The sequence below is a fragment of the Petromyzon marinus genome, chromosome 58 (assembly GCF_048934315.1).
Source record: "Petromyzon marinus isolate PM22_M1 ecotype Great Lakes invasive population chromosome 58, UKy_Petmar_22M1.pri1.0, whole genome shotgun sequence".
Taxonomy (NCBI): domain Eukaryota; kingdom Metazoa; phylum Chordata; class Hyperoartia; order Petromyzontiformes; family Petromyzontidae; genus Petromyzon; species Petromyzon marinus.
Window position 1 is genome coordinate 920,924 of NC_133724.1, and position 27,922 is coordinate 948,845.

At 55.9% G+C, this 27,922-nt stretch overlaps 1 protein-coding gene across 1 annotated transcript in view; it reads right to left on the bottom strand.

Moving 5' to 3' along the window:
* Window positions 1-260: 260 nt before the first annotated feature.
* Window positions 261-27,922, bottom strand: part of LOC116955163 (uncharacterized) — a 32,544-nt gene continuing 4,882 nt past the window's right edge. The window contains exons 2-17 of the mRNA XM_032976173.2: window positions 25,571-26,660; window positions 25,254-25,357; window positions 23,569-23,715; window positions 22,912-23,021; window positions 19,496-19,588; window positions 16,220-16,355; window positions 15,606-15,726; window positions 15,180-15,282; window positions 13,097-13,315; window positions 12,157-12,234; window positions 9,389-9,518; window positions 9,178-9,297; window positions 8,674-8,902; window positions 7,357-7,515; window positions 6,665-6,847; window positions 261-6,216 (exon numbers count right to left, since the gene is read on the bottom strand). Coding sequence (XP_032832064.1) covers window positions 4,586-6,216; window positions 6,665-6,847; window positions 7,357-7,515; window positions 8,674-8,902; window positions 9,178-9,297; window positions 9,389-9,518; window positions 12,157-12,234; window positions 13,097-13,315; window positions 15,180-15,282; window positions 15,606-15,726; window positions 16,220-16,355; window positions 19,496-19,588; window positions 22,912-23,021; window positions 23,569-23,715; window positions 25,254-25,357; window positions 25,571-26,660 — 4,653 coding nt within the window. The 3' untranslated portion in view covers window positions 261-4,585. The remainder of the gene's footprint in view (window positions 6,217-6,664; window positions 6,848-7,356; window positions 7,516-8,673; window positions 8,903-9,177; window positions 9,298-9,388; window positions 9,519-12,156; window positions 12,235-13,096; window positions 13,316-15,179; window positions 15,283-15,605; window positions 15,727-16,219; window positions 16,356-19,495; window positions 19,589-22,911; window positions 23,022-23,568; window positions 23,716-25,253; window positions 25,358-25,570; window positions 26,661-27,922) is intronic.

The following is a 27,922-nucleotide window of genomic DNA, read 5'->3' on the forward strand; positions in this document are numbered from 1 at the left end:
GAGCTCCTTCGAGACCAGGGGCGTTCACGGGGCCGCGTGCTGCGGCAACGCCGTGGGGGTGGCGAGAGGGCGAGGGGGGTGGACGTTGGACGAGTGAAAGTCGTCAAGCAGACGGTGCCGCAGTCTCTCGGAAAGCCCCAGCCACTCAATTGCGAAATTGCTCGGCGAAATCGCTCCGGTCACCAACGATTGCACCAAATAAAATAAAACAAATCCCCACCCCGCCATGAACAATACAAAGAGAGAATTTAGTTCCGCACTTAATTTGGCAACAGTTTCTATTTGGCGACGAGGATCGTGACAACACCGGCGAGACCGTCACGCGAGGAGCACAGTGACCCCGTGCCCGCTGACCCCGTGCCCTCTTACTGGACACTTGTGAACAAAACAAAGCTTTATAGCTCAACGGATTTCCACACAGCCTGAATAATTCTGGATGGGGGCGCGTGAGGAAGTGCTCCCTCCACCACCACTCATCACGCTGCTGCTGCTGTGTGCAGCAGCAGAGGGTAACTCGAGAGCGGCTCTCAGATGCGGTTCTGTGATATCCCCTTCCGCGGGCCCTTCTTGCGCTGCTCTGGGAGAGCGATCCGCGGATTCCTCATCTCGCCGACACACAAAGAATGGTACAGGGCGGCCCAACAGTCAGGACACGTGGTCGTCGTCGTCGTCATCATCGTCCTTGTGTTTATTTTAACAAATCACACATGGAGGGTTATTTCATTCATTAAAAACAAATGTTCAAACTGACTCCCATTAACGTTCTCCTTTCATGTGAATTCACAACTTTTTGTCTACAGATTACAGCTGCCCACTTAAGCAAAACGAGAACAGCCAATTGGACTCGGTCGTCCCGAGTCCATTTTTCCTTCCATTTTTAAATGTCATCTGAAAAGGAAGAGGAGCAATTAGATATTAATAGCGATAATACATTAAAAAAAATAACTTAAAAGAATAAACAATTCGAACATTTTAATGCCAGAGTCACAAATTAAATAACCCTACGGTGTCCTGACCTATGGCCCACCCTGCATTTGTTTTAACCGCACGCGGCGAGTCCTCGCTGACCACGCCGCGGCGTTCGCACCGCTCCCGCCGTAACGCCGAACGTGCCTGTTACAACACAGAGCGCGCTCCCCACGATACAACACAGAACGCGAGCACCGTTACAACGCGGTTTCTGAGCGGTCGACGCCGAACTGCTCTCTCGAGCCGCGCTGCCGAGCGGTGCAGCGACACGGTCACGAGGAGTGATACACGGCAGTAACGCGGTGACGGCGAACCCTCGGTTGCCTGTTGCCCTTCGCCATCTCACTCCGCGGCGTGCGGCGTAGTCGTAGTGGCATCGAATCTCGCCGCAGTTGATCGTCGTGACATCGGTCATGGGGGAAAGAGTTTTGCGTTTTTCGCTTTTCAGGGCCGCATCCACGACGACGACTACGAGCGGCAGCGGCGCGTTCAACGAGAGCACTCGGCGCACGTGAATTTGTAACCGTGCATCATTCTCCCGGCCTCTCACTCCGCGGGTGACACCTCAACGCTACCGTCGCGCAGGTGAGAGACGGATGGCTCGCGGCACCGACGAACCGAACGCGTGTTCAGAGCGGATACTGGGTCCGGTGTGTTCGGTGCCTTAGACAATAAAAGTGGAACATTTAAAAAAATAGCTTTTACAACGGTTTTCTTAAGTGCCTTCACTTGGGGTACTGGTACACTCTGTTGTCTGCTTAAACCGTCTCGCGCAGCAGCAGCAGAAGCCGGAGTAAAGATTAAACTCTACAAGGGGGTTGAGGAGTTCGCCACGAGCAAAAATTGCATTGCTAAGTGTCTTTTATAATGCCCCGATAAGTTTCAAGTTAATAAATAAAGCCTTGTACAGGTGATTTTTTTTGCCTTCTAGTGTACAAAGGAACGTTAGTAGAGCTCGTATATAATCACTCAGCGAGTTACATTTTTAAGTTAATAGGATGGCTTGGATTACTCTGAACTTACGGTTTGCTGTGTAAAATATTATTCAGAACCCTCCGTACAAGATCATCCGATACAGAACCCTCGTCTCATCCGACACAGAACCCTCCGTGCAAGATCATCCCATACAGAACCCGCATCTCATTCGATACAGAACCCTCCGTACAAGATAATCCCATACAGAACCGTCATCCCGTGCGTTACTGAGGCTGTAACCCGCCTGCGACATTGTCGGTGCTACCTAAGTTTGGCCGCAATAGTTTTGGCCAATTCCACTGAAAGGCATCGACAGTCGTGACCTCAGTCGTGACCTCAGCATGAACCCCCGACAGGTCCTCACAGTTGCACCCTTACAGACAAAGATCCCCTGTACAGTCTTGACAGACTGCTGGGGCAAGCGCTGTTAGCGAGCGCCTATGAAGGCCGGCACGGCACACGAGGGGGTCGGTGGCCAGCATCACGCCCGGCCGCATTTGTCTCCCACACACCGCACCAGGTACCGAGTGGACCGAGGGGAGGGTCCAGGACCGGTTCAGAGAGTTGTCACCGGTGTTGGTGGTGGCCGTGAGCGGGAATCGAACTCGGGTCGCCGGATTCGCTCCCCATTACAAAAACACAGACACACGCACGTGCGTGTCGAACGCACTGCGGGTCAGTGACTCGCACAGCAATCCAAGTCTGGAGACTTGGAAATGAACTCCCACGGTGAGCAATTACCGAACCGATTGTTGTCGTCGGCTTCATCAACTCACCCACACCGAAGTGGTGAACTCCGGATAGATGAGTCAGATGACCGAAATGGTGCGGTAGGGGGTCTTCGTCTGGGCTGTTTGGGGTTTTACATTTCTTTGTTTAAATTAGGGTGCCACCCCATAGTTCAAGTTTGTTATTTTCAAGGTCACGGCGCCCGGTTGTATCCGTTTGCTGTTAAAGCGAAGTGACTGTCGAGCTCAGAGGAGATGCCATGGTGTTTCCTGGGTGCACGGCGGAGCTGACCGATGGATCACGGTCGATACTCAAGAGTCACAGAGTAGAGGCACAAACGCAGAGAAGAAGATGTGGACCCTGAGTGGGTGAGTGAGTAGGTGGGTGTGTGAGTAAGTAGGTGAGTGAGTGGGTGTGTGAGTAGGTGAGCGAGTGAGTGGGTAGTTGAGTTAGTTGGTGGGTAGTTGGGTGCCACTGATTAGAATCACAGAGTACAGACACAGACGCAGAGAAGAGGAGATGTGGACCTTGAGCGAGGAGTTGAGTGGACAGGTGTGTGGGTGAGCAGGTGAGTAGGTAAGTAGTTGAGTGAGTAGTTGAGTCAGTAAGGAGGTGAGTAGTAGGGTGCCACTGATTAGAATCACAGAGTAGAGACAGAGAAGAGGAGATGTGGACCCTGAGCAAGGAGTTGAGTGAACAGGTGTGTGGGTGAGCAGGTGAGTAGGTAAGTAGTTGAGTGAGTAGGTGAGTCAGTAAGGAGGCGAGTAGTAGGGTGCCACTCGACACACACAGAGTCACGGTGTGGAGGCATAGACGCGGAGTGGAGGAGGAGGGAGGGGGGAGACGCGGAGTGGCCGTGGCGAGGAACCGAGAGTCCAAGGAGGTTCTCAGCTCTTGACTTGTGCAGAGAAAGTAACGACGTGGAAAGGAGGGGGAAACCCCAAACAGTCTGAGACCTCTCTGTCCCCATGTGCTGCATGCTGGGTGGCACCCTAATATTTACATCTATATATAAGATACGTTGTATGTGATGGGGTGTGACGTGACCAATCGTATGACCTGATTGGCGCCAACCAATCAGGCGAGTCCTCGCGTCGAGCGATTGCCACAAAAGTTCTCAAATAAAATCGACAATTCGGATCGATAAAAGTTTAAAAGCGACAATAAATTAACGACCTCCCTTACCAACGGAACAAACTAACGATCGGCAGCAACTTCAACTCCGCCTCGCCCAGACTCTACCGCGACCTATCGGCGCTACAGCCGTCGTCGTCATCGTCAAAAGCCGCTACACGCCCGCTCAAGTATTGCCCAGTGCCAGTTTGGCCTGCGAGAGTGCACGCCGCGAGCGACTGTTACAGCGGCAACGTTAAAACTCACCGAAGCCGCCGATGGCCACCACCACGACAAACGGGGAAGTGCCTGGCCCTTCTTTTGTAGTACAAGTGCATGCGGAGGATGCCAGGGATTTCAAGGCAGCGACAAGGTTAAGCAACGTGGGGGTCTTGGAATATAATAGGACAGGGCAAGCAACGTGGGAGCTTCAGAATATAATAGCAGGGGGATGGGGTAAGCAACTTGGGAGCTTCAGATGAAAGCGTGGCAGGATGTGGTGTGGGCCAAGTAACCAGTGGGAGGGAGGGTGGGAGGGAGGGGGTCGTGATGGGTTTCAGGGTGGTAACTTTTCAGCCCTAACGTATAGTGTTTATATAACAAGATAATAATCAAACATTTAAATAAAGTACACAGTAGAAGGTTATAAAGAGGGGTAAACGTTAAAACGGCGTCGCATCGCTGACGGCAGCAATCATATCATCATTATTACTAATCATAATAAATACTTTCTTTAAAAACCGCCGTACAAAGGAACGCAGCGGCGGCAGCGGCAGCGGCGGCGGCGGCCGCCAGAACTTCACAAACTGGACTCGGGGACCTCCCTCTTGCTCCTCGCCAACCACGTTCCGTACGGCACGCCGCCGGGCTGCCCGCCGGCGGTGCCGGCAGAAGGTGCGACAGCGGCCGCTGGCGCCGCGACCGGCTTAGTCGCCGCATCTTTCTTCCTGCCCTTTGACCTCTCCTCCGCTTTCGGCGCAACGGGGGCGACCGCCGCAACTTGCTTCGCTTTTCCGGACGCGCCGCTTCGAACGTTCGCCGCCTTCTTCCCCTGCTGCTGCTGCTGCTGCTGCCCCTGCTGCTGCCCCTGCTGCTGCTGCTGCAGCGCCGCCGCCGCCGCGCTTCTCTTCTGCGTCGTCACGGCCGCGGTAGAAGCGGGAGGAGCGGATGAAGCCGAAGCGGAAGACGCCCGCGTCGGCGATCGCTTCGGCGTCTGTCCTCGACCGCCGCCGCTCGCCGTCCCGGCCGCACCGGCAGCCGGGACGGCGCCGGCGCCTCCGGCCGGCCGCTGGGTCACGTCCCTCCGCATCAGCGCCGCCCGGAACAGAGACAGGCGCCCCTCGGGCTTCCGCTTCGCTGCGGCGGCATCCGATTTGGCGGCAGCGTTGGTGGCGGCGGAAGGAGCCGGCTTCTCCGATTTAGCAGCGGCGGCAACGCCGTCCGATTTGGCAGAAGCCGCGGATCGCTCAGATTTGGCGGAAGCGGCCGCGACGACGTTGACGCCCGTGGGTTTGGCGGCGGCGGAGGCGGCGGAGGCATGGCCGAAGCCGCCCCTGTCCGGTTTGCCGACGTGTGCGGAATCGGCGCCGGCGTCCGTCCTGGCGGCAGCCCTGGCTCGCCGGCGAGGCGAGGAGGCGGCGGCAACCACCCCGGCCGCCGTCCCGCGCCTCTCGGGCCCCGGCGGCCGGCCGGACGACGACGAGAGCGACGAGCGGCTCGCCGAAGACGACCGCTGCGCCGAAGCCGCCCTCCTCTGCCTCTGCAGCGACCCCGCGACATCCAACGACGCCGGCAGCCGGGCGGGCGACGCCGACGCCGCGTCCGACGATCGAGGGAGAGTCGACGTCCTCCTCAGCGCCGCTGCCGCGCCGCCGCCGGCCGGCCGCCGGCGCAGGTCGCCGGGCGGCGGCGGCGCCACGGAGGTGGAGGAAGAGGAGGAGGAGGGGCGGCCGCGGGAGGGGGCGGCGGTCGACGAGGAGGATTCTGGGATGGCCGCCGTTGCCGCGCCGCTCCAGGAGCGCCGATCCGAGCCGTGCTGCTGCTGCTGCTGCTGCCGCCGGTGCTGCTGCTGCTGCTGGACGAGCAAGGAGGAGGTGGCGGAGGAGGAGGAGGGGGGGGCGTCTCGGCTGACGCTTCGAGCTCTGGGCAGGCCGTGACGCGAAGACGCCGCCGCCCCGGCCGCGGCCGTCGCGGAGGGCCCGGCCGGGCCGAGGGAGGGGTCGGCCTTGCGGGGCAGCGTGGCCGGGAGGGAGGCCGGCATGGAGGCCGGGCGAGCCCTGACGGAGGGGAAGGAGGCGGCCGGCGAGGAGGAGGCCGAAAAGGGGGGCAGGGCGCAGGAGTTGTTGTGGGGACGCCGCCCGTTGGCGGAGAAGGGAGACGACGGAGCCGTGGACTGGACCCCGCGGGTGAACGGCCGTGACGAGAAGCCACCTGCGGGGGGGGGGAGGGGGGGGGTAGCAGGGGAGGGGGGGCGTCAACGGGAGAGCCGTCACCGGAAACCGTAAGCGTCGTGAGCGTGGAAGTAGGGGGCAGTCATCTTCGTGTGTATGCATGTATGTACTGTACGTATGTTGAACTTCTTTCGCACCGTACGTAGCCAACCCCTCGAATCGGAGGTGTGTGGGGGGGGCCAACAAACTAAACACAACAACAACAAGCAGCAGTAAAACATAGACGATGTTCAGAAAGTGCATAGCTCCAGTGGCTTCCTGGGATCGAAAGGAAGAGCGCTCCAGACGGCAAAATACAGAAATGCATCATGGGAGCGCACGGCAAGTAAGGCAACGTGACAGCGAGCGGCAACGCACCGTGGGATTCCGCAGCAGGGGATTCTGGGAGACAGGAAGCAACGGTAAAAACCCAGAAGACGGGCACATACCGATGAAGGGGCTGGCGCCATCTTCGTCCGTGGTGGGCAGCGGGTCGTGCGAGGTGGAGGGCGAGTCGTGCGGCGACGCGGGAGACGTTCCGCTCGTCGAGGCCTTGGACACGAGGCTGGGCCTGCGCTCCAGGCCGGGCAGGCGGTTCACCCAGTGCTCCGACAGGGAGGAGCACGTGGAGCCTGCGTGGACACGCACGCACGCGGGAAGACGGAGACACGCAAGTCAACCACGGCCTCCTGGTACCGAGTCTCAAGACACTCTCTCTCTCTCTCTCTCACACAAAACAAAGATCCCCCCCCGTGTAGCCTTAACAGACTTTCGGGGAAAGTTCTGTTAGTGAGCACCTGTGAAGGCCGGCACGGCACACGAGGGGGTGGATGGCCAACACCACGCCCGGCCGCCTTTATCTCCCTAGTGGCGATGTTTACTCACCACACCAGCTACCCATTTGAGGCCGAGTCGACCTAGGGTTAGGCCCAGGATCGGTTCTGATAATCGTCACCGGTGTTGGCCGTGAGCGGGAGCTGAACCCGGGTCGCCATGTTCGTGGTGCGGCGCGCTAACGACTACGCTGCCGCTCCCTACACACACACACACCCAGACGTACGCAGACGTACACACACACAGTGCGCCCTGCGTGGCCCCGCATGACCCCCCGTGACCACCCTCGCGAACCCTGCGCCGGTACCGGCGTGGGAGCTGCTGGCCGACCACGCCGGGATGGCGCTGCGTCTCTGGTAGAAGAGGATGTAGGCCGCGCGTGTGCACACCCTCTCCTCCTCCACCGCCTCGACCGAGCTGTCGTCAAAGCAGTACCACTGGCCATCCAGCGAGTTCTTGCAGAAGGCTACGAGGGAGGGGCGGGGTGGTAGGGGGGGTGGAGGAGAGGGTCATGTACCAAAATCTGAATATGGATTCTTCCTGGAGGAATCCCACGAGCTATGAAGCTCTTTTTCACAGATCTCCAAGAGGGGCACGGGGTCAGAATGTGACAACAATACAAAAACACACTAAGAGTGCAAAGTATAGAAAAAGGTAATACAATTACAAATAAAACAAAATTATTGTTTATCTTACCAGGTAAAGCCCACTGAGGTATTAACTTATTGTTTTAGAAGCGACCTGGCCACTAATGATGGCTCAACAAAGTGGCTTATTCATAATAAAGGTTTTTGGGTTAGATCGCATTTATTTATAAATGTGTCGTAACCCTCCACCACCCGACACGGCCAATCAGCAAAAAAAGTGTCACGTTGACAAAAGACAAATAATTCACTACTTTAGCCCACCGGTGTGTTGAAGAGTGAATCCATATTTACAGTTTGAGTACGACGTTTCGCTGGTAAATACATCCAGCATCATCGGGCAATTTGCCAGCGGATGAAATTGATATCTTCACTGGCATTCCTCAAAAGGTGCAGAGATTCAAAGGTAATACCAAACGTACAATACCCCCCTCCCTCCGCCTCTAATCACTGCACCTGATATGAGTTAAGTGATGACGTCACCCTGCTGCTCTATATAAAACCGGGAGCAAGCGAGGGCTTTACCATTCTGGCGAATTGCCCGATGATGCTGGAAGTATTTACCAGCGAAACGTCGTACTCAAACTGTAAATGTGGATTCACTCTTCAACACACCGGTGGGCTAAAGTAGTGAATTATTTGTCTTTTGTCAACGTGACACTTTTTTTGCTGATTGGCCGTGTCGGGTGGTGGAGGGTTACGACACATTTATAAATAAACGCGATCTAACCCAAAAACCTTTATTATGAATAATATTGGTCGCGAAAGCCTACGTGTTAAACTAAAGTGGCTTATCATGACGTGGAAATTTATAGCAGCCCAATTATCAAAATAATATCGGAGCACGTCTCTAAAAACCCAGAGGACCCGGAGAAAAAAATCCACTCGCCCAAAATTCAACTATTTACTTGAGCAAGTAAGGCCCGCACGACGCACAATACAAAGACACATGATGAGAATCTGAACGGATGCCCACGTACCCGTGTAGTGTCCCGACTGCAGCAGCCGGCCGTTGTGATTGCACACGGCGTAGAGGTCGTAACGGAGGTCGTCGGGGTCGGCCCCGAGGCCGCGGGGTCGTCTCCACGGCGACCAGTGAGAGAGCAGCGTCCACGTGCTCTGCGAGCGGCGCACCACGTGCGGCGTCATGTCGAGCGCCGTCAGCGGGAAGCGCACCAGGGACGACAGCTTGGTGCGCCGCTCGCCCACCTGGGGTAGCAGGGAGAGAGACGGGGGTGGGGGGGGGACAGCGGGTGGGTGAGGAGCGTTTGGGTGAGCGAGTGGGTGAGCGTGTGGGTGAGCGAGTGGGTGAGCGTGTGGGTGAGCGAGTCGGTGAGCGTGTGGGTGAGCGTGTGGGTGAGCGAGTGGGTGAGCGAGCGAGTGTGTGAGTTGGTAAGAGGGTGAGTGTGTGGGTGAGTGTGTGTGTGTGTGTAGCCCCTGAGACCCGGTCTCCTGGAGTCTCGCATGAGACCGTCAGCAGTAACCTGGCAGAATCTCTTGAGGTGGATGATCAGGATGTCAGGCAGCGTCCACAGACTCAGCTTCACAGTCCCTTGCTGCAGCTGCTTGCAGTAGGGACACCTCCATGCATCTTCAGGCGCCAGCTGAGGACAGCCAACGAAGGGGATCAGCGGTGTTAATGTGCTCTAATTGTGTATGTATCTCTAGCTTGGTGGTGGTGGTGGCGGTGGCTACCTGCTCCTCCTTCGTGTAGAGCTGGAAGCACTCGGACAGGTTGCAGGTGAGTGGCTGCTGGTGAAGGAGCTTCTGGTCCTGAACGCTGGCTGCCTCCGTGACGCTCTCCTCCTGCGGATTCCCGATCAGCCTAAAGCCAAAGATCCCACCCCCCCCCCGCGTGCTGTTAGCGAGTAGCAGCTGTGAGACACTACACATGTAAAGACAAAGACGCCCCCTGTATAGCCTCAACGTACTCGAGCGAGCAGGACCTGCGAATGAAGGCCGGCACGGCAACACGAGAGGGCGGGGTGGTCAGTACCAGGCACACGCATTTTCAGCAGTGCAGGCGTACACACAGTCTAGGTGTCCTATAGACTCGCGGCATAGAGACCCGCAGACTCGCTCAGAGAGACCCTTATACAGACTCGGGCTTATACAGACTCGGGCTCACACGGATCCAAAGACTCACACAGAGACCCACAGACTTACACAGAGACCCAAGCACTCAGATTCAAGCGCAGTGGTTGGCAACCAAAATAACATCAAGAGCCAATTTTGTTAAGAATTTGGTAAAACAACGACAACAACCCAGTGTTCCAAGAGCCGCAATGCGAGCGGTGGATACGAGACGGTGGGCCCTTAATAAACAACGTCACGAAGCAGTCCTCAAAGAGCCACCGCATGAGCCTCCGCGGCCGCGGGTTCGCCGAGCCCTGCCCTGGCTCTGCTGGGCACCTGTGAAGAAGAGCTTTGAACAGCTCAATCTTGATTTGAAGCTTTCGTGACCGCAGGAATCCATACTCTTTGGTTCTTTCGGTAAAGTCACGTGGGTAGAAATAAAATCAAATCACGACGTTTCGAACGCAACACAAGCGCCCTTCTTCAAGTGCTGCTCGCGACAGCTGCGATGTCTACTGCGAGCAGCACGATGTCTACTGCGAGCAGCACGATGTCTACAGCGAGCAGCACGATGTCTACTGTGAGCAGCACGATGTCTACTGCGAGCAGCACGATGTCTACTGTGAGCAGCACGATGTCTACTGCGAGCAGCACGATGTCTACTGCGAGCAGCACGATGTCTGCTGTGAGCAGCACGATGTCTGCTGCTCGCAGCACGATGTCTACTGCAAGCAGCACGATGTCTACTGCGAGCAGCACGATGTCTACTGTGAGCAGCACGATGTCTACTGCGAGCAGCACGATGTCTACTGCGAGCAGCACGATGTCTGCTGCTCGCAGCACGATGTCTACAGCGAGCAGCACGATGTCTACTACGAGCAGCACGATGTCTACTACGAGCAGCACGATGTCTACTGCGAGCAGCACGATGTCTACAGCGAGCAGCACGATGTCTACAGCAAGCAGCACGATGTCTACAGCGAGCAGCACGATGTCTACTGCGAGCAGCACGATGTCTACTACGAGCAGCACGATGTCTACTGCGAGCAGCACGATGTCTACTGCGAGCAGCACGATGTCTGCTGTGAGCAGCACGATGTCTACTGCGAGCAGCACGATGTCTACAGCGAGCAGCACGATGTCTACTGCGAGCAGCACGATGTCTACTGCGAGCAGCACGATGTCTACTGCGAGCAGCACGATGTCTACTGCGAGCAGCACGATGTCTACTGCGAGCAGCACGATGTCTACTGCGAGCAGCACGATGTCTACTGCGAGCAGCACGATGTCTGCTGTGAGCAGCACGATGTCTGCTGTGAGCAGCACGATGTCTACTGCGAGCAGCACGATGTCTGCTGCGAGCAGCACGATGTCTACAGCGAGCAGCACGATGTCTACTGCGAGCAGCACGATGTCTACTGCGAGCAGCACGATGTCTACTGCGAGCAGCACGATGTCTACTGCGAGCAGCACGATGTCTACAGCGAGCAGCACGATGTCTACTGCGAGCAGCACGATGTCTACAGCGAGCAGCACGATGTCTACTGCGAGCAGCACGATGTCTACTGCGAGCAGCACGATGTCTACTGCGAGCAGCACGATGTCTACTGTGAGCAGCACGATGTCTACAGCGAGCAGCACGATGTCTACTGTGAGCAGCACGATGTCTACTGTGAGCAGCACGATGTCTACAGCGAGCAGCACGATGTCTGCTGTGAGCAGCACGATGTCTACTGCGAGCAGCACGATGTCTACAGCGAGCAGCACGATGTCTACTGCGAGCAGCACGATGTCTACTGCGAGCAGCACGATGTCTACTGCGAGCAGCACGATGTCTACTGCGAGCAGCACGATGTCTACTGCGAGCAGCACGATGTCTACTGTGAGCAGCACGATGTCTACAGCGAGCAGCACGATGTCTGCTGTGAGCAGCACGATGTCTACTGCGAGCAGCACGATGTCTACAGCGAGCAGCACGATGTCTACTGTGAGCAGCACGATGTCTACTGCGAGCAGCACGATGTCTACTGCGAGCAGCACGATGTCTACTGCGAGCAGCACGATGTCTACTGCGAGCAGCACGATGTCTACTGCGAGCAGCACGATGTCTACTGCGAGCAGCACGATGTCTACTGTGAGCAGCACGATGTCTACTACGAGCAGCACGATGTCTACAGCGATTTTCACCTGAAGACGGGCGCTTGTGTTGCGTTCGAAACGTCGCGATTTATTTGATTTTATTTCCACCCACGTGACTTTACCGAAAGAACCAGAGAGCTTTGAACAGCTCGTCGGATTCCTGCAGTGTGAACGGATATCTCCGATTCGGATAGCTCCTAGTGGGCACCGCTCCTTTGCAGAGACGTCGCACGGCAGGGAGGGCTCACCAATGCTTGGTCTCGTTGTCCCACTCCAGGAGGAGCTTGATGTGCGCCGGTTCGCCTCTCTTGCACGATTTCAGCGCTCTTGAGGAAACAAAGACAAAGGTCCCCCCCGTATAGCATTTTCACAGACTTGCGGGGGCAAGTGCTGCTAATGGAGTAGCGCCTATGAAGGCCGACACGGCGCACGAGAGGGTGGGTGACCAGCATCGCGCGCCCCCGCCCAGTGCGATACACACCGCACCAGGTACTCATTTGGGGCCGAGTCGACCTAGGGGAGGCCCAGGACGGGTTCAGATATTCGTCACCGATGTTGGCCGTGAGTGGGAATTGAACTTGGGTCTTTGGGTTCGCAGCGCAACGTGCTAACCATCACACTACTACTCCCCACACACACAACAACAACAGCCATTCACCACTAAAGTGGCGGTGACGTCACCACGGCGCTTGTGCCAGGCCAGGTGCACTTTGAGGCCCCGTGAAGTGTTGAAGGCTCGCTGGCAGGAGGGCACGGGACAGACCCCGGTGGCATGGGTTGACTGAGATGACAGGCAGATGTACCACCTGTGTCCCCCCACTTTACCACACACACATGCACACGTACACACTTACACACAACAAAGATCCCGCATATAGCCTCAGTCGACTTTTGGGGCAAATGCCGTTCGCGAGCACCGATGAAGGCCGGCATAGTACATGAGGGAGTGGGTGGCCAACACCACGCCCGACAGCCTTTGCCTACCCAGTGGTGATCTCATTTGAGGCTGAGTCGACCTAGGGAAGGTCCATGACCGGTTCAGATAATCGTCACTGGTGTTGGCCGTGAGCGGGAATCGAACTCGGGTGGACGCTATCGTGGTGCAGCGCACTAACTGCAACACCACCACGCGTTAAACTGCAACACCGCTGCTCCCCATACGCACGCACGCACACAGACAACACCCACTTGTCCACAATGGGCATAGCCAGCGGGCGGTCCTCCTGCTGGGAGAGGTAGCCCTTCTTGGCGGACTCTACCACCACGCAAGCACGGAACGGGGGTGGCCCGTGCCAGCGGGGCCGCGCCGTCTCGTGCAGCTGCGCGGTCATTCCCCCCACGAGGCAGCGCTGCAGCTCAGCCCACGACGCCCGGCGCAAGCAGCTCACCAGGAACGGGGGGCCGAACCTGGGCACGGCGAGACGGGGTGGGGGCAGGGGCACCGTGCGCAGAGCGTAGAGGTGCCGCAGCGGCAACGGTGCGATTCAGAATTTGTTAACGTGCGCGGTTTTCGTTCACGGTCACACAGAGAGCGAGAGAGGGACCGCAGGTAAGTGGGAAGGGCAGCCAGAACTGGGGCCAAAAACATTCCCCAAGGCTCTGTGGTGCTATACTGCGATCCACGTGGGGAGATGGAGCGCTGAATTCAGGCTCGTGTTTGTGGACCAGGCGGCTTGGTGCTTCTCAGGAACGTGAGAGAAGGTGACAGCTGTGTTGCTTTATATGGTTTCCAAAATTTTGCTAAACCCTGTTTGTCTGGTATGCTTCTCTCTCTGTGTACCCTGCTGTATCTGTGTTAGTTGCCCCAACTTGGGTGTCTGTATATACATCTGATGTTATGTGTTTCCCCTCTCTCGTAAATTTAGCTCTTCTGTACCTGATGATGGCTGCTTGTGTTGCAACTGAAACGTCGTACGCTATGTTATTTTATTATTTCTTATTTACACGTGACTTTACCGAAAAAAACAAAGAGTAATTCCTGCAGTCACGAAAGCTTCAAATCAAGTCAGCTTGGGAAGGCCTTCGTTCAACAGTGGATGGCTCATGGCTGCCACCGTTGCTGCTGATACTGCCGCTACTGACGATTTACAGTGAAACCTTGGATTGCGAGCATAATTCGTTCCGGAAACGTGTTTGTAATCCAAAGCACTCGTATATCAAAGCGAATTTCCCCATAAGAAATCATGGAAACTCAGATGATTCGTTCCACAACCCAAAAATATTCATGTAAAAATTATTAATACAAAATACCTTTTTTTAAATTGTATTATTTAAATTTAATATAAAGCAATCAAATTAATTAATTAAATGTAATCGTGGCTCGTGTGAGGGAGACGAGAGAGAGGAGAGGAGGAGGGTTATTGTGTAGAACGACTTTCACTGTCACTAACGGAATCACTGCCATCTGTTGGCTCACTGGAATCTTTTTGTGCGACTTGAACAAGGAACCTATCCAATGACACTTGCTTTTGCCTCCTTTTCAAATTTTTTCTTCATGGGGGCCACTGTTGCAGTACAGTTACTAAAGAACAGTCACTACACTTGGACACAAAATAAAAAAAAATCTTCACGCACACACACGTGGTCACAGCAATATAGTAAACAGTAAACGCTCGCACGAATGTTGACTATACGGGTGAGGCACGCCGACTGAGACCGAGCATGGGAGACGATTACCCACAATCCCGCAGCGAGAGAGAGAGAAGAACCATCGGCTCAGTTGTGATCACGTCACGCTCGGCAGACAAAGCGTGTACGTACTACTCGTATTGCAAGACCTCGCTCGTTTATCAAGTTAAAATGTATTACTAATTTTTGCTCGTCTTGCAAAACACTCGCAGACCCAGTTACTCGCAAATCCAAGGTTTTTACTGTACGTTGAACTTCTTTCGCACCGTACGTAGCCAACCGTGCTAATCGGAGGTGCGGGGGGAAGGGCAACAAACTAAACACAGGAGTTCTAAAGAAATTAGTTCGTCAATCCAGATGATAATTTTAAAAAGTGCGTAGCTGCAGTGGCTATCCTAACATTGGAAGGAAGAGCGTTCCTGCCGGTCGCAGAAGTGCATCGGAAAGCGCGCGATGCGGTGACCACCGTCTTTGTTCGATGGCGAGCCGGGGAGCCGCTTCTGCGAGGATGACCACCGGAGTTCGCGTGCCGACGGTTTATGCTTTGACGAGATCAGCAAGGTGTTGCGGTTAATTTGTGTGACGATGACGACGATGATAGTGATGATGAGCTGTGGGTGGAGAGAGAGAGAGAGAGAGGCACCTCCTCGCGTTAGTGCCACCTCCCGAGCGGTTGCAGACGAGAAGGACCAACGCGTCGGCGACGCCCCCGCCGGCGTAGGCGTCTTCCGAGCTGCCGTGGCTGCCTGCGGAGATTGAACGCGGAAATCAACAGCGGCGTCATTTACACCGGCACGTTCTAGCGTGTCAAAATGAATAGCAGCCAAATTACTCTAAACGCGTGGCGATGTTGATTCTAAATGTGGTGGGAAAAACCGGAGGACCCGGAGAAAAAAAATCCACGCGACCACGGGGAGAGAGAGAGAGAGAGAGACACTGAAGACTCAAAATATCGAGCAGGCGTCAGGGTGAGGATCAAACCCACGACCTCGTGTATGCCAGGCGAGGTAGTTAACGTCTCGCCGCTGTGTGTGCACGCGGCACGCCCACCGTGGAGCACCACACCCACCGGACCAATCGGAGGGGACCTCGAACGCGAAGAGGCAGTCGGTGTCGTGGATGACCCCCAGCTCCTCGTCGTCCCCAAACGAGCGGTGGAATCCGTCCGAGTAGAGCTCCGTCAGCACGAGCTGCCGGCGGCGGGGGAGGGGGAGACAACAGCATCACGACGCTAGTGCCCGGCCAGGTGCATGGGATGCTGCGGTGGCGAGATGTTAACTACCTCGCCTGGTATGCAGGAGGTCGCGGGTTCGATCGCGACCCTGACGCCTGTTGTATATTTGGAGTTTCCACGTTCTCCCCGTGGTCGCGTGGATTTTTCTCCGGGTCCTCCGGTTTTCCCCTCCACATTAAGAATCAACATCGCCACGCGTTTGGAGTATTTGACTGCGATACATTGCCAAGTGATGATAAGAAGCCACTTCGTTGAGCTATCATTTGTGATAGTCAGGCGGCTTATGAACAAGAGCTACACTGCTCTTTACCTGGTGAAATAAAAATAATGTTACAGTTCAGTTTCGACTGCAACTCGGACCACGATGCCCGGCGCAAGCAACTCACCAGGAACGGGGAGACAGCGGGGGGGGGGGGGGGGGGCGGGGTCAGGGGTTGCGTGCCGGCTACCTGCGTGCGGGGGACGTCGACTTCGGAGGAGAGGGCCTCCCTGAGCCGGGAGACGGAGCCGGCGACGGGAACCGCAACGCCGACGCGGAGGAACGCCGGAGTGCGGCTCGAGAGGCCCACGGTGACGGAGAGCGGCCTGCCGAGGATAACGACCGCGTTGTAAGAACCGCGTTGTGACTACCGCATTGTACGGAGTAGAGGTCTCGGTGGAAAGCATGTAATGGGTACGACGGTTCCGCCCACGCCTGTTAATGGTGGCGAGATTCTAACTACCGCGCCTGGTACACAGCATTTCGTGGGTTCGATTCTAGCCCTGATGCCTGCTGTACATTTGCCCTTTGTGTGTTCTCTCTCTCTCTCTCCCCGGGGTCGCGTGAATGTTTCTCCGTTTTTTCCCCTCCACATTTAGAATAAACATCACGCGTTTAGAGCATTTGGCTGCTGTAAATTTCCACGTGACGATAAGCCACTTGGTTGAGCTGTCATTTGTGATAGCCAGGTCGCTTCTGGAAACAGAGCTATATAGCCCAGTGGGCCTTACCTGGTAAAATAAAAATAGTTTATAATTTTAAATAGTTTATAATTTGATGAAATAGCGGCACGGAGCAACTAAAGTTATACAAATGTGATGTCGTACACAAACACACACGGCTACCGGATTATTAGAATCAGAATCTTTTCAGAATAGAAATATTTGTATAGACTGGAGGAATCTGATGAGCTATGAAGCTCTTTGCAAAATGATGTCCAGTTGGGGTGGGTCAGCAAGTTACAGCAGCAAACGATACAAAAAAAACACATAGGAGTGCAAAACAGAAAAGGTCAAGCAAGTTGCAAAAAATAAATTTATAAAACTGACGGATTGAAGTACAAATTGCACGAGCACATTAATTACTGCCGATCTGTCAACACCACGTGCAGACTTGGGGCAAGGCAGCACAACAACAACAAGTCCCAGACCACACCACGTGCAGACTTGGGGCAAGGCAGCACAACAACAACAAGTCCCAGACCACACCACGTGCAGACTTGGGGCAAGGCAGCACAACAACAACAGTCCCAGACCACACTACAACAACAAGTCCCAGACAACACCAAGACAACAACAACAGTCCCACACAACACCACGTGCAGACTTGGGGCAAGGCGGCACAACAACAACAACAGTCCCAGACCACACTACAACAACAAGTCCCAGGCCACACCAAGACAACAACAACGACAATGGTCCCAGACCACACCACAACAACAAGTCCCAGACAACACCAAGACAACAACAACAACAAGTCCCAGACAACACCAAGACAACAACAACAGTCCCAGGCCCCACCAAGACAACAACAACAACAGTCCCAGACCACACTACAACAACAAGTCCCAGACAACACCCAGACCACACCACAACAACAAGTCCCAGACAACACCCAGACCACACTACAACAACAAGTCCCAGACAACACCAAGACAACAACAACGACAATGGTCCCAGGCCACACCAAGACAACAACAGTCCCAGACTGCACCAAGACAACAACAACAACAACAACAGTCCCAGACCACACCAAGACAACAACAACAACAACAATCCCAGACCACACCCAGACAACAACAGTATTAAAGCTTTCGTGACTGCATAAAATTACTCATTGTTTTTTTCGGTAAAGTCACGTATGTAGAAATACAATAAATTATATTAAAACAAAAAACAATCACGACGTTTCGATCACAACGCAAGCGATCTTCATCAGGTGTCAAGAACAAATCACGGAGGTAAATACAACAGCTAATTTTTGTGCTAATTCCTTTGTCGGGGCACCCTGATCCCTCTCACACAGCTTGGGGGTCGTGGTCTGGGCTTGGCTCTGTTTCGCTCCAGCGCGGTCTTCGAGACGGTCTGGTCCCTTCGCCGAAACGTCGTGATTTTTGTTGTTTTGGTTTTTTTTTTGCCTGCGTGACTTTACCGAATAGAACCAAATAGTATGGATCCTTGCAGTCACGAAAGCTTCAAATCTACAATGTTTTTTCAGGTTTGTTGAATTCTCGTCTCTCATCTTTTTGTTGTATTTACCTCCGTGATTTTTTTCTTGACACCTGATGAAGATCGCTTGCGTTGTGATCGAAACGTCGTGATTGTTCATTGTTTTAATATAACTTTATTGTATTTCTACATACGTGACTTTACCGAAAAAACCAATGAGTAACAACAACAGTTCCAGACCATACCAAGACAACAAAAACAACCACAATCCTAGGCAACACCAAGACAACAACAACAGTCCCAGACCACACCAAGACAACAACAGTTCCAGACCACATTCAAGACATCACCACACAGTCCCTCAATTACACTGCACATTAAAATGCAACTATCCATGATGCACGGGCAAAGTTGGAAGTTACAAATCACATCTGCAAATGTGGCTGATGTATGTGTCACTTATACTGGTAGGAACCTCCTGGTTACACCACCAGCCCACAGGGGATTATTGTGTCCGTCCGTCGTGCATCCAAAACTGGGAGGGGGGGGCTGGGTGGAGAGGGGAGGGTGGGGAGGGGCTGGGTGGGGAGGGTGGGGCTGGGTGGAGAGGGGAGGGGCTGGGTGGGGAGGGGCTGGGTGGGGAGAGAGGGGCTGGATGGGGAGGGTGGGGAGAGGCTGGTGGGGAGGGTGGGGAGGGGCTGGGCGGGGAGAGAGGGGCTGGGTGGGGAGGGGAGGGAGGGGAGGGGCTGGGTGGGGGGGGGGGCTGGGTGGGGAGGGGCTGGGTGGGGAGGGTGGGGCTGGGTGGGGAGGGGAGGGAGGGGAGGGGCTGGGTGGGGGGGGGGCTGGGTGGGTGGGGAGGGGCTGGGTGGGGAGGGGAGGGAGGGGAGGGGCTGGGTGGGGGGGGGGCTGGGTGGGTGGGGAGGGGCTGGGTGTGGAGGGTGGGGCTGGGTGGGGGGTGGGAGGGGTGGGGCTGGGTGGGGAGGGGCTGGTCACCCCGTGGTGCCCTTATAAAACTCAACGTTTAACCTACTCACGCCGGCTTGTGCCCGCCCTCACAGTCGGGCATATTGTGCGGAATAGACCACGTGGTGCCGCCGTTGACCCTGGCCATTGACCGAGCAACCCAACGTTCCTACCAGCTCCCTCTGCAGGAATGTGTTCTGCTTAAGACCGCCACCAACCCAAACTTTGCTTTACTAGAGAGGTGGGGGGAGGCAAAAGTCTGTCTTATAACCCCAGAAGATTCAAGCTACCACGTGGATATAAACGGATGGGTAGGGACAGCCTCACGGTGTCACCTGGTTTGGCGCAGAGGGATGGGCAGGGAGATGCAGAGGAACGGATCGAAGGTGTTGCTTTGCTTCTGGCAGTGAGGGCACGTCAGGGAGAACCTGCGGACAAGACAAAGATCCCCCGTGTAGCCTTAACAGACTGTAGGGGCAAGTGCCGTTAGCGAGCACCTGTGAATGCCGGCACGGCACACAAGGGAGGATTGGGTGGCCAGCACCACGCCCAGCCGCCTTTGTCTCCCCAGTGGCGATGTTTACACACCGCACCAGGTACTCATTTGAGGCGGAGTCGACGTAGGGGAGGCCCAGGACCGGTTCAGATAATCATCACTGGTGTTGGCCGTGAGCGGGAATCGAACTTGGGTCGTTGGGTTCGTAGCGCAGCGTTAACCGATACACTACCGCTCCCCACACACACACACACGTACACACACACGTACACACACACGTACACACACACACACGTACACACACACACACGTACACACAAGACAAAGATCCCCCGTATAGCCTTAACAGACTGTAGGGGCAAGTGCTGTTAGCGAGCACCTATGAAGGCCAGAACGGTACACAAGGGGGTGGGTGGCCAGCAACCACGCCCGACCGCCTTTGTCTCCCCAGTGGCGATATTTACACACCGCACTAGGTACTAATTTCAGGCTGAGTCGACCTGGGGGAGGCCCAGGACGGGTTCAGAAAATCGTCACTGGTGTTGGCCGTGAGCGGGAATCGAACCCCAGTCGCCAGGTTCATAGCGCAGCGCGCTAACCGCTACACTACCGCTCCCCATACACGTACACACACCCACAATCACAACAACAACAACCGCCATTCACCACTAAGTGGCGGTGACGTCACCACGATGCTTGTGCCAGGTTATGTGCACCCTGAGGCCACGTGAAGTGTCGAACGCCCGCTGGCAGGTGGTCACGGGACAGACCCAGGTGTCACGGGTCGACTGAGATGACTGGCTGATGCACCACCTGTGCCCCCTTCTGTGCCAACCTGCTGTGCTTTAGCCACCCGGCGTCCGCTCATTGTTGTGAGCGTCGCTCCTCCGCCCTCCGTTGTTGTTGGAGGGCGACTACCTCCAACTGCCCAGTAGCGTCCTTCACGAGCCTCCTGCACAGAGGCCGATCTTGACACCACTGGTACCAGTCATCGGCAAGTCCACTCAGCTCCACGTTCTCCCATACCACATCACTCCATCTCTTCTCTAGCCCATGCCGCGCCCGTTTAGCCCCCTCAATCCGGCCGGACAAAAGCTGTTTCGGCATGCGGTGGCTAGGCATGCGGGCTACATGACCCAGCCATCGCAGCCGTGCCCACCGGAGGAGCTCACCGATGGGACCTTGCCCAGATCTTTCAAGGATTTGAGAGCTCCTCACACAATCCAGTCTGGTTAAACCCAGGATGGATCGTAGGCAGGCCAGCCTAAATGTCTCTAACCGGCGAAGGTGTTCCATTAGGGGGGTCCACGTTTCGCAAGCGTAGAGAAGGGAGGGAATGACCGTGGCCGAGAAGACCTGAAGCTTAGTGCGGAGCGACAGACCAGGTAGCTTCTACACAGGGTTACGCAACGGATGAAAAGATATTGCCACTCGACTGATTCGGAGTGAGACCTCTGCTGTTAAACTGGAGCCGGCTATAAGCCCACTGCCCAGGTATGGGAAACTCTCCACTCGCTCCACAACTGCCCAATCACCGATTGGGAGTTGTGGGGGTGGAGTGTCCGATGGTACAAAATTCCCAGGCAGGTGCTTAGTTTTGGTGGGGCTGATGGTAAGGCCCCACCTCTTAGTGGCACGCTCCAGTCTCAGCAGCAGCGTCTCCAACTCCTCCTCTGAATGAGCAGCTATTACCAAATCATCAGCATACATAATGTGGTTGAGCAATAGGGAGCCATCCCTTGACCGCACCCGGGCATCGATCAGCCTCCCATTATATCTGTACCATATGGAGATCCCCCCGGTACAGCTATTGAAGGCTTCACGAACTACGTGGTCAAAATAGATGTTAAATAATGTGGGAGCCAGAGGACATCCCTGTCGCACCCCAAGGTGTACAGGGAATAGCTCTGACTTCCGGCCACGTAGTTTTACCCGGGTCCGCTCACCATCATGAAGGTCCTTAATGATCGTGAGCAGAGGGTCAGGTACTCCAAAAGCACGAAGAACAACCCAGAGCCCAGGCCTACTGATGGTATCATAGGCCTTGACCAGGTCAATAAAGCAGAGATGTAGGTCTTGTTGGAATTCCCTACACCTCTGCTGTAGCAGACGGACAGAAAATATGGCATCTGTGCAGGACTGCCCTTTCCTGAAACCGCATTGGGGCTCCGCAAGCCTCTCCTCAGCGTGCCTGGCAAGGCGATGCTGAATAATCCTTGCCAGGACCTTTCCCGGCACACTGAGGAGTGAGATGCCCCTGTAGTTGTTACAGTCTGTGCGGTCCCCCTTCTTAAAAAGGGGGACCACCAGAGCATCCTTCCAATCCTGCGGAACCCGTCCAGTGGTCCAGACTGTTGTTATGATGTCATATAGGGCAGTCTGTGCACAAACGCCACCCTCCCTCAGCATTTCGCTTGGGAGATCATCTCTGCCCGCTGCCTTTCCTGGTCTCAGACTCCGGATCGCCTTCAGTACTTCCTCAACAGATGGCACTTCAGCCAGCCACTCACAGGCGGTGACTTCTTCCAATATTTGAGGCACCGCAGCCTCAGCAGGATCATCCTCACTTTGTGCCACGATGTTTTCCTGGCTGAGGGATTTTCCCTCCCCCAGGACCTCACAGAAATGCTCAGCAAATCTGCAAACCTGTTCCTGGGGGTCGGAGATTGGATCACTGTTTTTCCCCTAATGATGGTAATAGGTGTGGCGCTGCAGGTTACTTTTTTGATGGAGTTAAATATAGATTTGTGATCGTGGGCCACTGAGGCAGACTCCATCTCCTCAGCAACCCGTGACCACCACCCATCCTTGCAGCGCCTCACGGCTCTCCGAACCTCTGAGCGAAGGCTGCGGTAAGCCTCCTCATTCTATGACGTGGGATTCTGTAGCCGATGACAGTGGGCCTGTCGCTTTTTCTCAACCATCCTGAACACCTCCTCTGTCAGCCAGGGTCTCTGGGGAGGTCTGGACCGCGTACCCAAAGCAGCCATTGCAGCTGCATGAGTCACAGTCCTAAACCTCGCCCATTTACCCTCGACATCAGGAGGAGTCGGGGACGATGCCAATCCCAGCCGCAAGCGATGATGAAATTCTCGCTTGCAACTTTCATCATCACTGCCACCATCATCACACACACGTACACACACGCACACACACACGCACACACACACACACACGTACACACACACGTGCGTACATCTCGGCGGCAGCGTCTCGGACACGGCCACCACAGACCACCGTACGCAGGCCTCTTGCCTGTATTGCGCTTGGAATATTTCCTGCACGAAGCTGCGGTTCCCCTGCTCGGAGAGGGGACGCTCCCCGGGAACGTCGGCCTCGTCCGATGACCACAGCTCTCCCTGCTGCTGGACACAGGACGAACGAGCGCGCAAGATGAAGGAGCGCGCAGGAAAAACAATCGCGATCCTGTCTCTATCTGCAGCCAGACGACATCACCAAAACTACTCAGCTCCATTGAAGCCATGTGGCTGCTACGGTTTAGATGATGATGATGATGGTTATAATGATTGTGATGATGACTGTGGTGGTGGTAGTGATGAAGGTAATGAAGATTGTGATGATGGTGGTGGTAGTAGTAGTGATGATGAGGGTAACAATGATTGTGATGGCGATTGTGATGATGGTGGCAGTGATGATGATGAGGGTCATGATGATTGTGATGGTGGTGGTCGGGATGATGACGGCCATGATGATTGTGATGGTGGTGGTAGTGATGATGATGGTAACGATTGTGACAATGATGGTGGTAGCGATGATGATGAGGGCAATGTTGATTGTGAGTATGGTTGCACTTTAGGGTAAAACCTATTCTTTAATACTGGCAAAAACGGTCCCATAAATACCAGCTGGGCGTAGCTCGTAGCTGTGGGGTGTGGGGGTGCTTGGTCTCACGTGCAGCGGGAGAGGCAGCAGAAGGGAGGGCCGCGCGTTGGAGTTGTTGAGATCCTCGTGCATGCGGTCGAGCAGCCACAGCAGGAACTCCTGCGCGTCGTGCTGGGAGCTGCCGCGGAACTGCGACGCGTAGCGCGCCACCACGCCCTGCGTCCGGCAACACCGCACACGGCACGCGCACGGCACACACGCTACCGGTTGGGACGCGTGGCACGCCACCACGCCCTGCGTCCGGCAACACCGCACACGGCACGCGCTCGGCACACACGCTACCGGTTGGGACGTGGAGGGCGCCACCACGCCCTGCGTCCGGCAACACCGCACACGGCACGCGCTCGGCACACACGCTACCGGTTGGGACGTGGAGGGCGCCACCACGCCCTGCGTCGGGCACCGACAATGGGCACGGCACGCTCGCTCAGTGCACACCCGCGAGAAACGCAGACTACCACAGTGTGGGTTCGGGCGCTGTTCTAGGCTGCGTGTCGCTACGATGTCGCACCTGCCGATTAGCTACGGTTGTCTACGTACGGTGCGAAAGAAGTTCAACGTACATACGTACATTCAATTTCCATCTTACCAGGCAAGGTTGCACCGGACCCTTCGCTCTTTTTCAGAAGAGAGCTGGCCACAAATGACAGCCGTCGCGTGGAAATTTAAAGCAGCCAAATAATCTGAATGCATGTTGATGCTAAATGTGGAGGGGAAAACCGGAGAACCCGAGACAAAAACCTCCAAATATACCCAGACCTGCGATCAGTACGGTTGGCTAAGTACAGTCCGAAAGAAGTTCAAACACACATGCGTCAGGGTCGGGATCGAACCCACGGCTTCCTGCATACCAGGCGAGGGAGATTACACCTCGCCACCGTGGCGCCACTCGGAGAAGTGTGAGTCACAGAGCGCCAACACGACGCGCGTCACACAGCACGCATATTCTCTACTGACCGACCACGGTACCAGTTCAGGACCTTGTCACAACAAGACAAAGATCCACCACCCCACCCCCGAGTCACTTTTTTGCGGCCATTTTCAAGCTCCGCTGACCCACGGGAGGCCCAGGACCGGTTCAGATAATCGTCACTGGTGTTGGTGGCCATGAGCAGGAATCAAACTCGGGTCAATGGGTTCGTAGGGCAGCGTGCTTGTGTCACGACACACACGTGCTAGCCACGAACCTACCAGAGTATGGGTTCATTGCCTGAGCTGGACTGTGGCCCTCAGGGTACAAATCCTGGGCCCGGTTTATAAATATCTCTCTGTGTACTGCTCAGGAGGGATCATGAGAGCCATATTGGGAAGCAGCTCGTCACCACCGCTCAAGCCCTGGGTGCGACTTCTGGGGCAGGGAGCGTCTCTTTGGATCACAATGCCAGCACGTGAACACCAAGCACCCGTTCGACACGAACCTCACAGAGCCTGGGTTCGAGTCCTGGGACTAAGCGCCCCTCTGTGCGTCTTTCTCAGGGGGGAGTTCAAAATGGCCGCGTCGGAGACACCGAGCCAGAAACCTGGGGCTGGGCGTTTCTGCGTCTCGATTGAGTCGACGAATTGGCGAGCAATGCAGTGCGTGAGCCAGTGAGTGATCACACGTGCGAGCGAGCGGATGAGTGGGTGAGCAAGTCGGTGAGCGAGTTTGGCGAGCAGATGAGTGGGCGAGCCGTCACCTCTACCCTGCTTCTCACCTTAAAGTCCCCGGAGAGCTGCGGCGTGTATTCCAAAGTCCACAACGCCCGCACCAGAGTCGCCAATTGTTCAGTCACCTCCCCTCGCTTGCTGCTTTCATCACCTCCACCGCCACCTCCACCACCACCTCCACCGCCACTTCCACCGCCACCGCCACCACTACCTCCACCTCCGACGCCACCTCCGCCACCACCTCCACCGCCACCACCTCCACCGCCACCACCTCCACCGCCTCCACCGCCACCACCTCCACCACCACCACCGCCCCCACCACCGTCGCCACCACCGTCGCCACCACCGTCGCCACCGTCGCCACCACTGCCCGCCACCGCGGTTGTCTTCGCTGCTGCTGCCGCTGCAGCTGTGCCGGTCAAGTCCTGCTTGTACTGACCCAGGCCTAGGTATTCGGCCAGCATGTCGGTGTTGCTCAGGCACTGCAGCACGGCGTTCATGAAGCATGTATTGCCGTGATTGCGCAATCCGCTCACTCCCGGCACTTGCTGCTGCTGCTGCTGCTGCCGTTGCTGCCTCGCCCTCTGCTGCTGCTGCTGCTGCTTAACTGACAGCGACCTCCTGACGCCCTGTGCCCTGCCGCGCTCGCGAAACGCGCCGAACCCCCCGTCGTCCTCCAAGTCGCCCCCGTTCTGCCCGTCCGCCCTCTTGGCGGGCGACGCGGCGGCGGAACTGGCGGCGGAATTGGCGGCGCTACCGGCGGCGGTCGATCGCTTGGCGGCGCCGGTGGAGGAGAGCAGCGAAGGCGCCGCTCCCCCGAGGCCTTCGTGCTGCTCCGACGCGGTGCCCGACAGCTTGGCGATGGTGGAGAGCGCTTTGAGCATACGCGACATGAGGCTGCCCAGGTGGCGGATGGATCGGCGGCGCAAGGATTTCGCCTTGGCCTTGTGGCGCTTCTCTATCGAAGGGGGCACGTTTGGCGTGGCCGCTCCGCCGATACCACCGCCAATGCCACAGCCGCCACCACTCCGTCCGGGTGAACGGTCGACACGTAAGAGGCCGCCGTGGCAACTGCCACCGCCGCCGATGCCCATCACAACATCGTCCTCCTCCTCCTCCTCCGCCTCGTCGATGTCTCCGTCGTCGACGTCTTCATCGTTGTAGTCGTCGTCCTCCTCTTCGTCGTCCTCGTCGTCGTCGCGGCCCCGGAGCTGCCGCCGGGTTCCGAGTTGGACTCCCGCGCCGCCGCCGCCGCCGCCGCGGCCGCCGCGGCCGCCGCCGCCGCGGCCGCCGCGTCCGCCAAAGTCACCCGGCTCGTCGTCAGCGTCGTCGTCCAGATCCTCGGCCTGGGCGAGCGCGGCGGTGAGCGCGCGCTGGTGCTTGGCCGGCGTGGGCTGTGATGCCACTGGGCCAGCTGGAGGAGCGGTCGGAGCGGGAGGAGGAGGAGGAGGAAGCTGGTGCCCGGTAGAGGTGGGGTGGGTGTCGGGAGGGGAGGTTAAGGGGAGTCGGATCAACTAAAAACTACACCATTTTTTTATTTTACCAAGTAAGGTCCACTGAGCTACGTAGCTATTTTTTTCAGAAGCGACCTGGATATCACAAATGATAGCTCAACCAAGCGGCTTATCGTCGCATGGAAATTTACATTAGACAAATACTCTAAAAGCACACCGATTTTAAATGTGGAGGGAGAAACCGGAGAATAAATCTATGAGACCACGAGGTGAGAAACACACAAACTCCATTCATAAAGGTGTCAGTCTCAGGATCGATCCCACGATCTTCTGTATACCAGGTGAGGTAGTTACATCTCCTAGACAACGCAGCGCTCGCTCCCGAGGTCAAGCGACTGAAATTCTGTCAAACCTGCTGGGCTTCACATGGGCTGGGGCGCCACTCCTACGCTCAGTCTAACCCTGAAGGCATTTTCATTGCTTAAGGGCATCTTAATCACGGACTCTTACTTACGTCCTTACATAATGCGTGGCTTGCCGAATGAAACGATTAAAAACTTTGATCTCGGGGCGCATTGGCATGCCCCAGGTCTTCTCGCTCACCTCTTTATTTCATCGTATTTACCACAAATTGCTATTCCAAAATTCTTGCCTGAGCTATGAATTTTGTTGTTATTGCAAAAAATAACGTACGGCCCTCTGTCAGCCCACTGCTGGACGCAGGCCAAAAACCGCTGCCGTGCGGATGACCGGAGATCGCGTTATGGTTTATTGCCCTTGACGAGACCAGCAAAGAGTATTGTGGTTCATTTGTGGCGAGCACTTTACGTGTAATGAGTGCGACCTCGTAAGAGGTCTTGCCTCACGAGAGGTGGAGCCACCCAGCGCTTTGAGAGGATGCGAGCTCCGAGTACGCACGGAATCGCACTGGGAAAAGTGTCTCTTGCATACTGAACGGCTGGAGGAAAATGTGGTCGAGTGAGCGAGTCCACTCTCCGAGCTAAATCACATTCACGACCGCAGCGTTCTGCACTCATTTTCAGAGGGGGTGAGGGGGGGGACGGACGGACACTTTCGCCAATAACACATCATGTGCGAGGGCCGCCACACATTTGAAACCATTGTTGGGTTTGACAGCAGCACGATGATGATGGGTGGGGTGTTTTGATCACGTGTTGTGTATTGTCAGGGGCCGCATGTCAGGGGCCCGCACTAAAGGCCACCAGGGGCTGCCAGTGGCCCGCGGGCCTTGCAATGAAGAA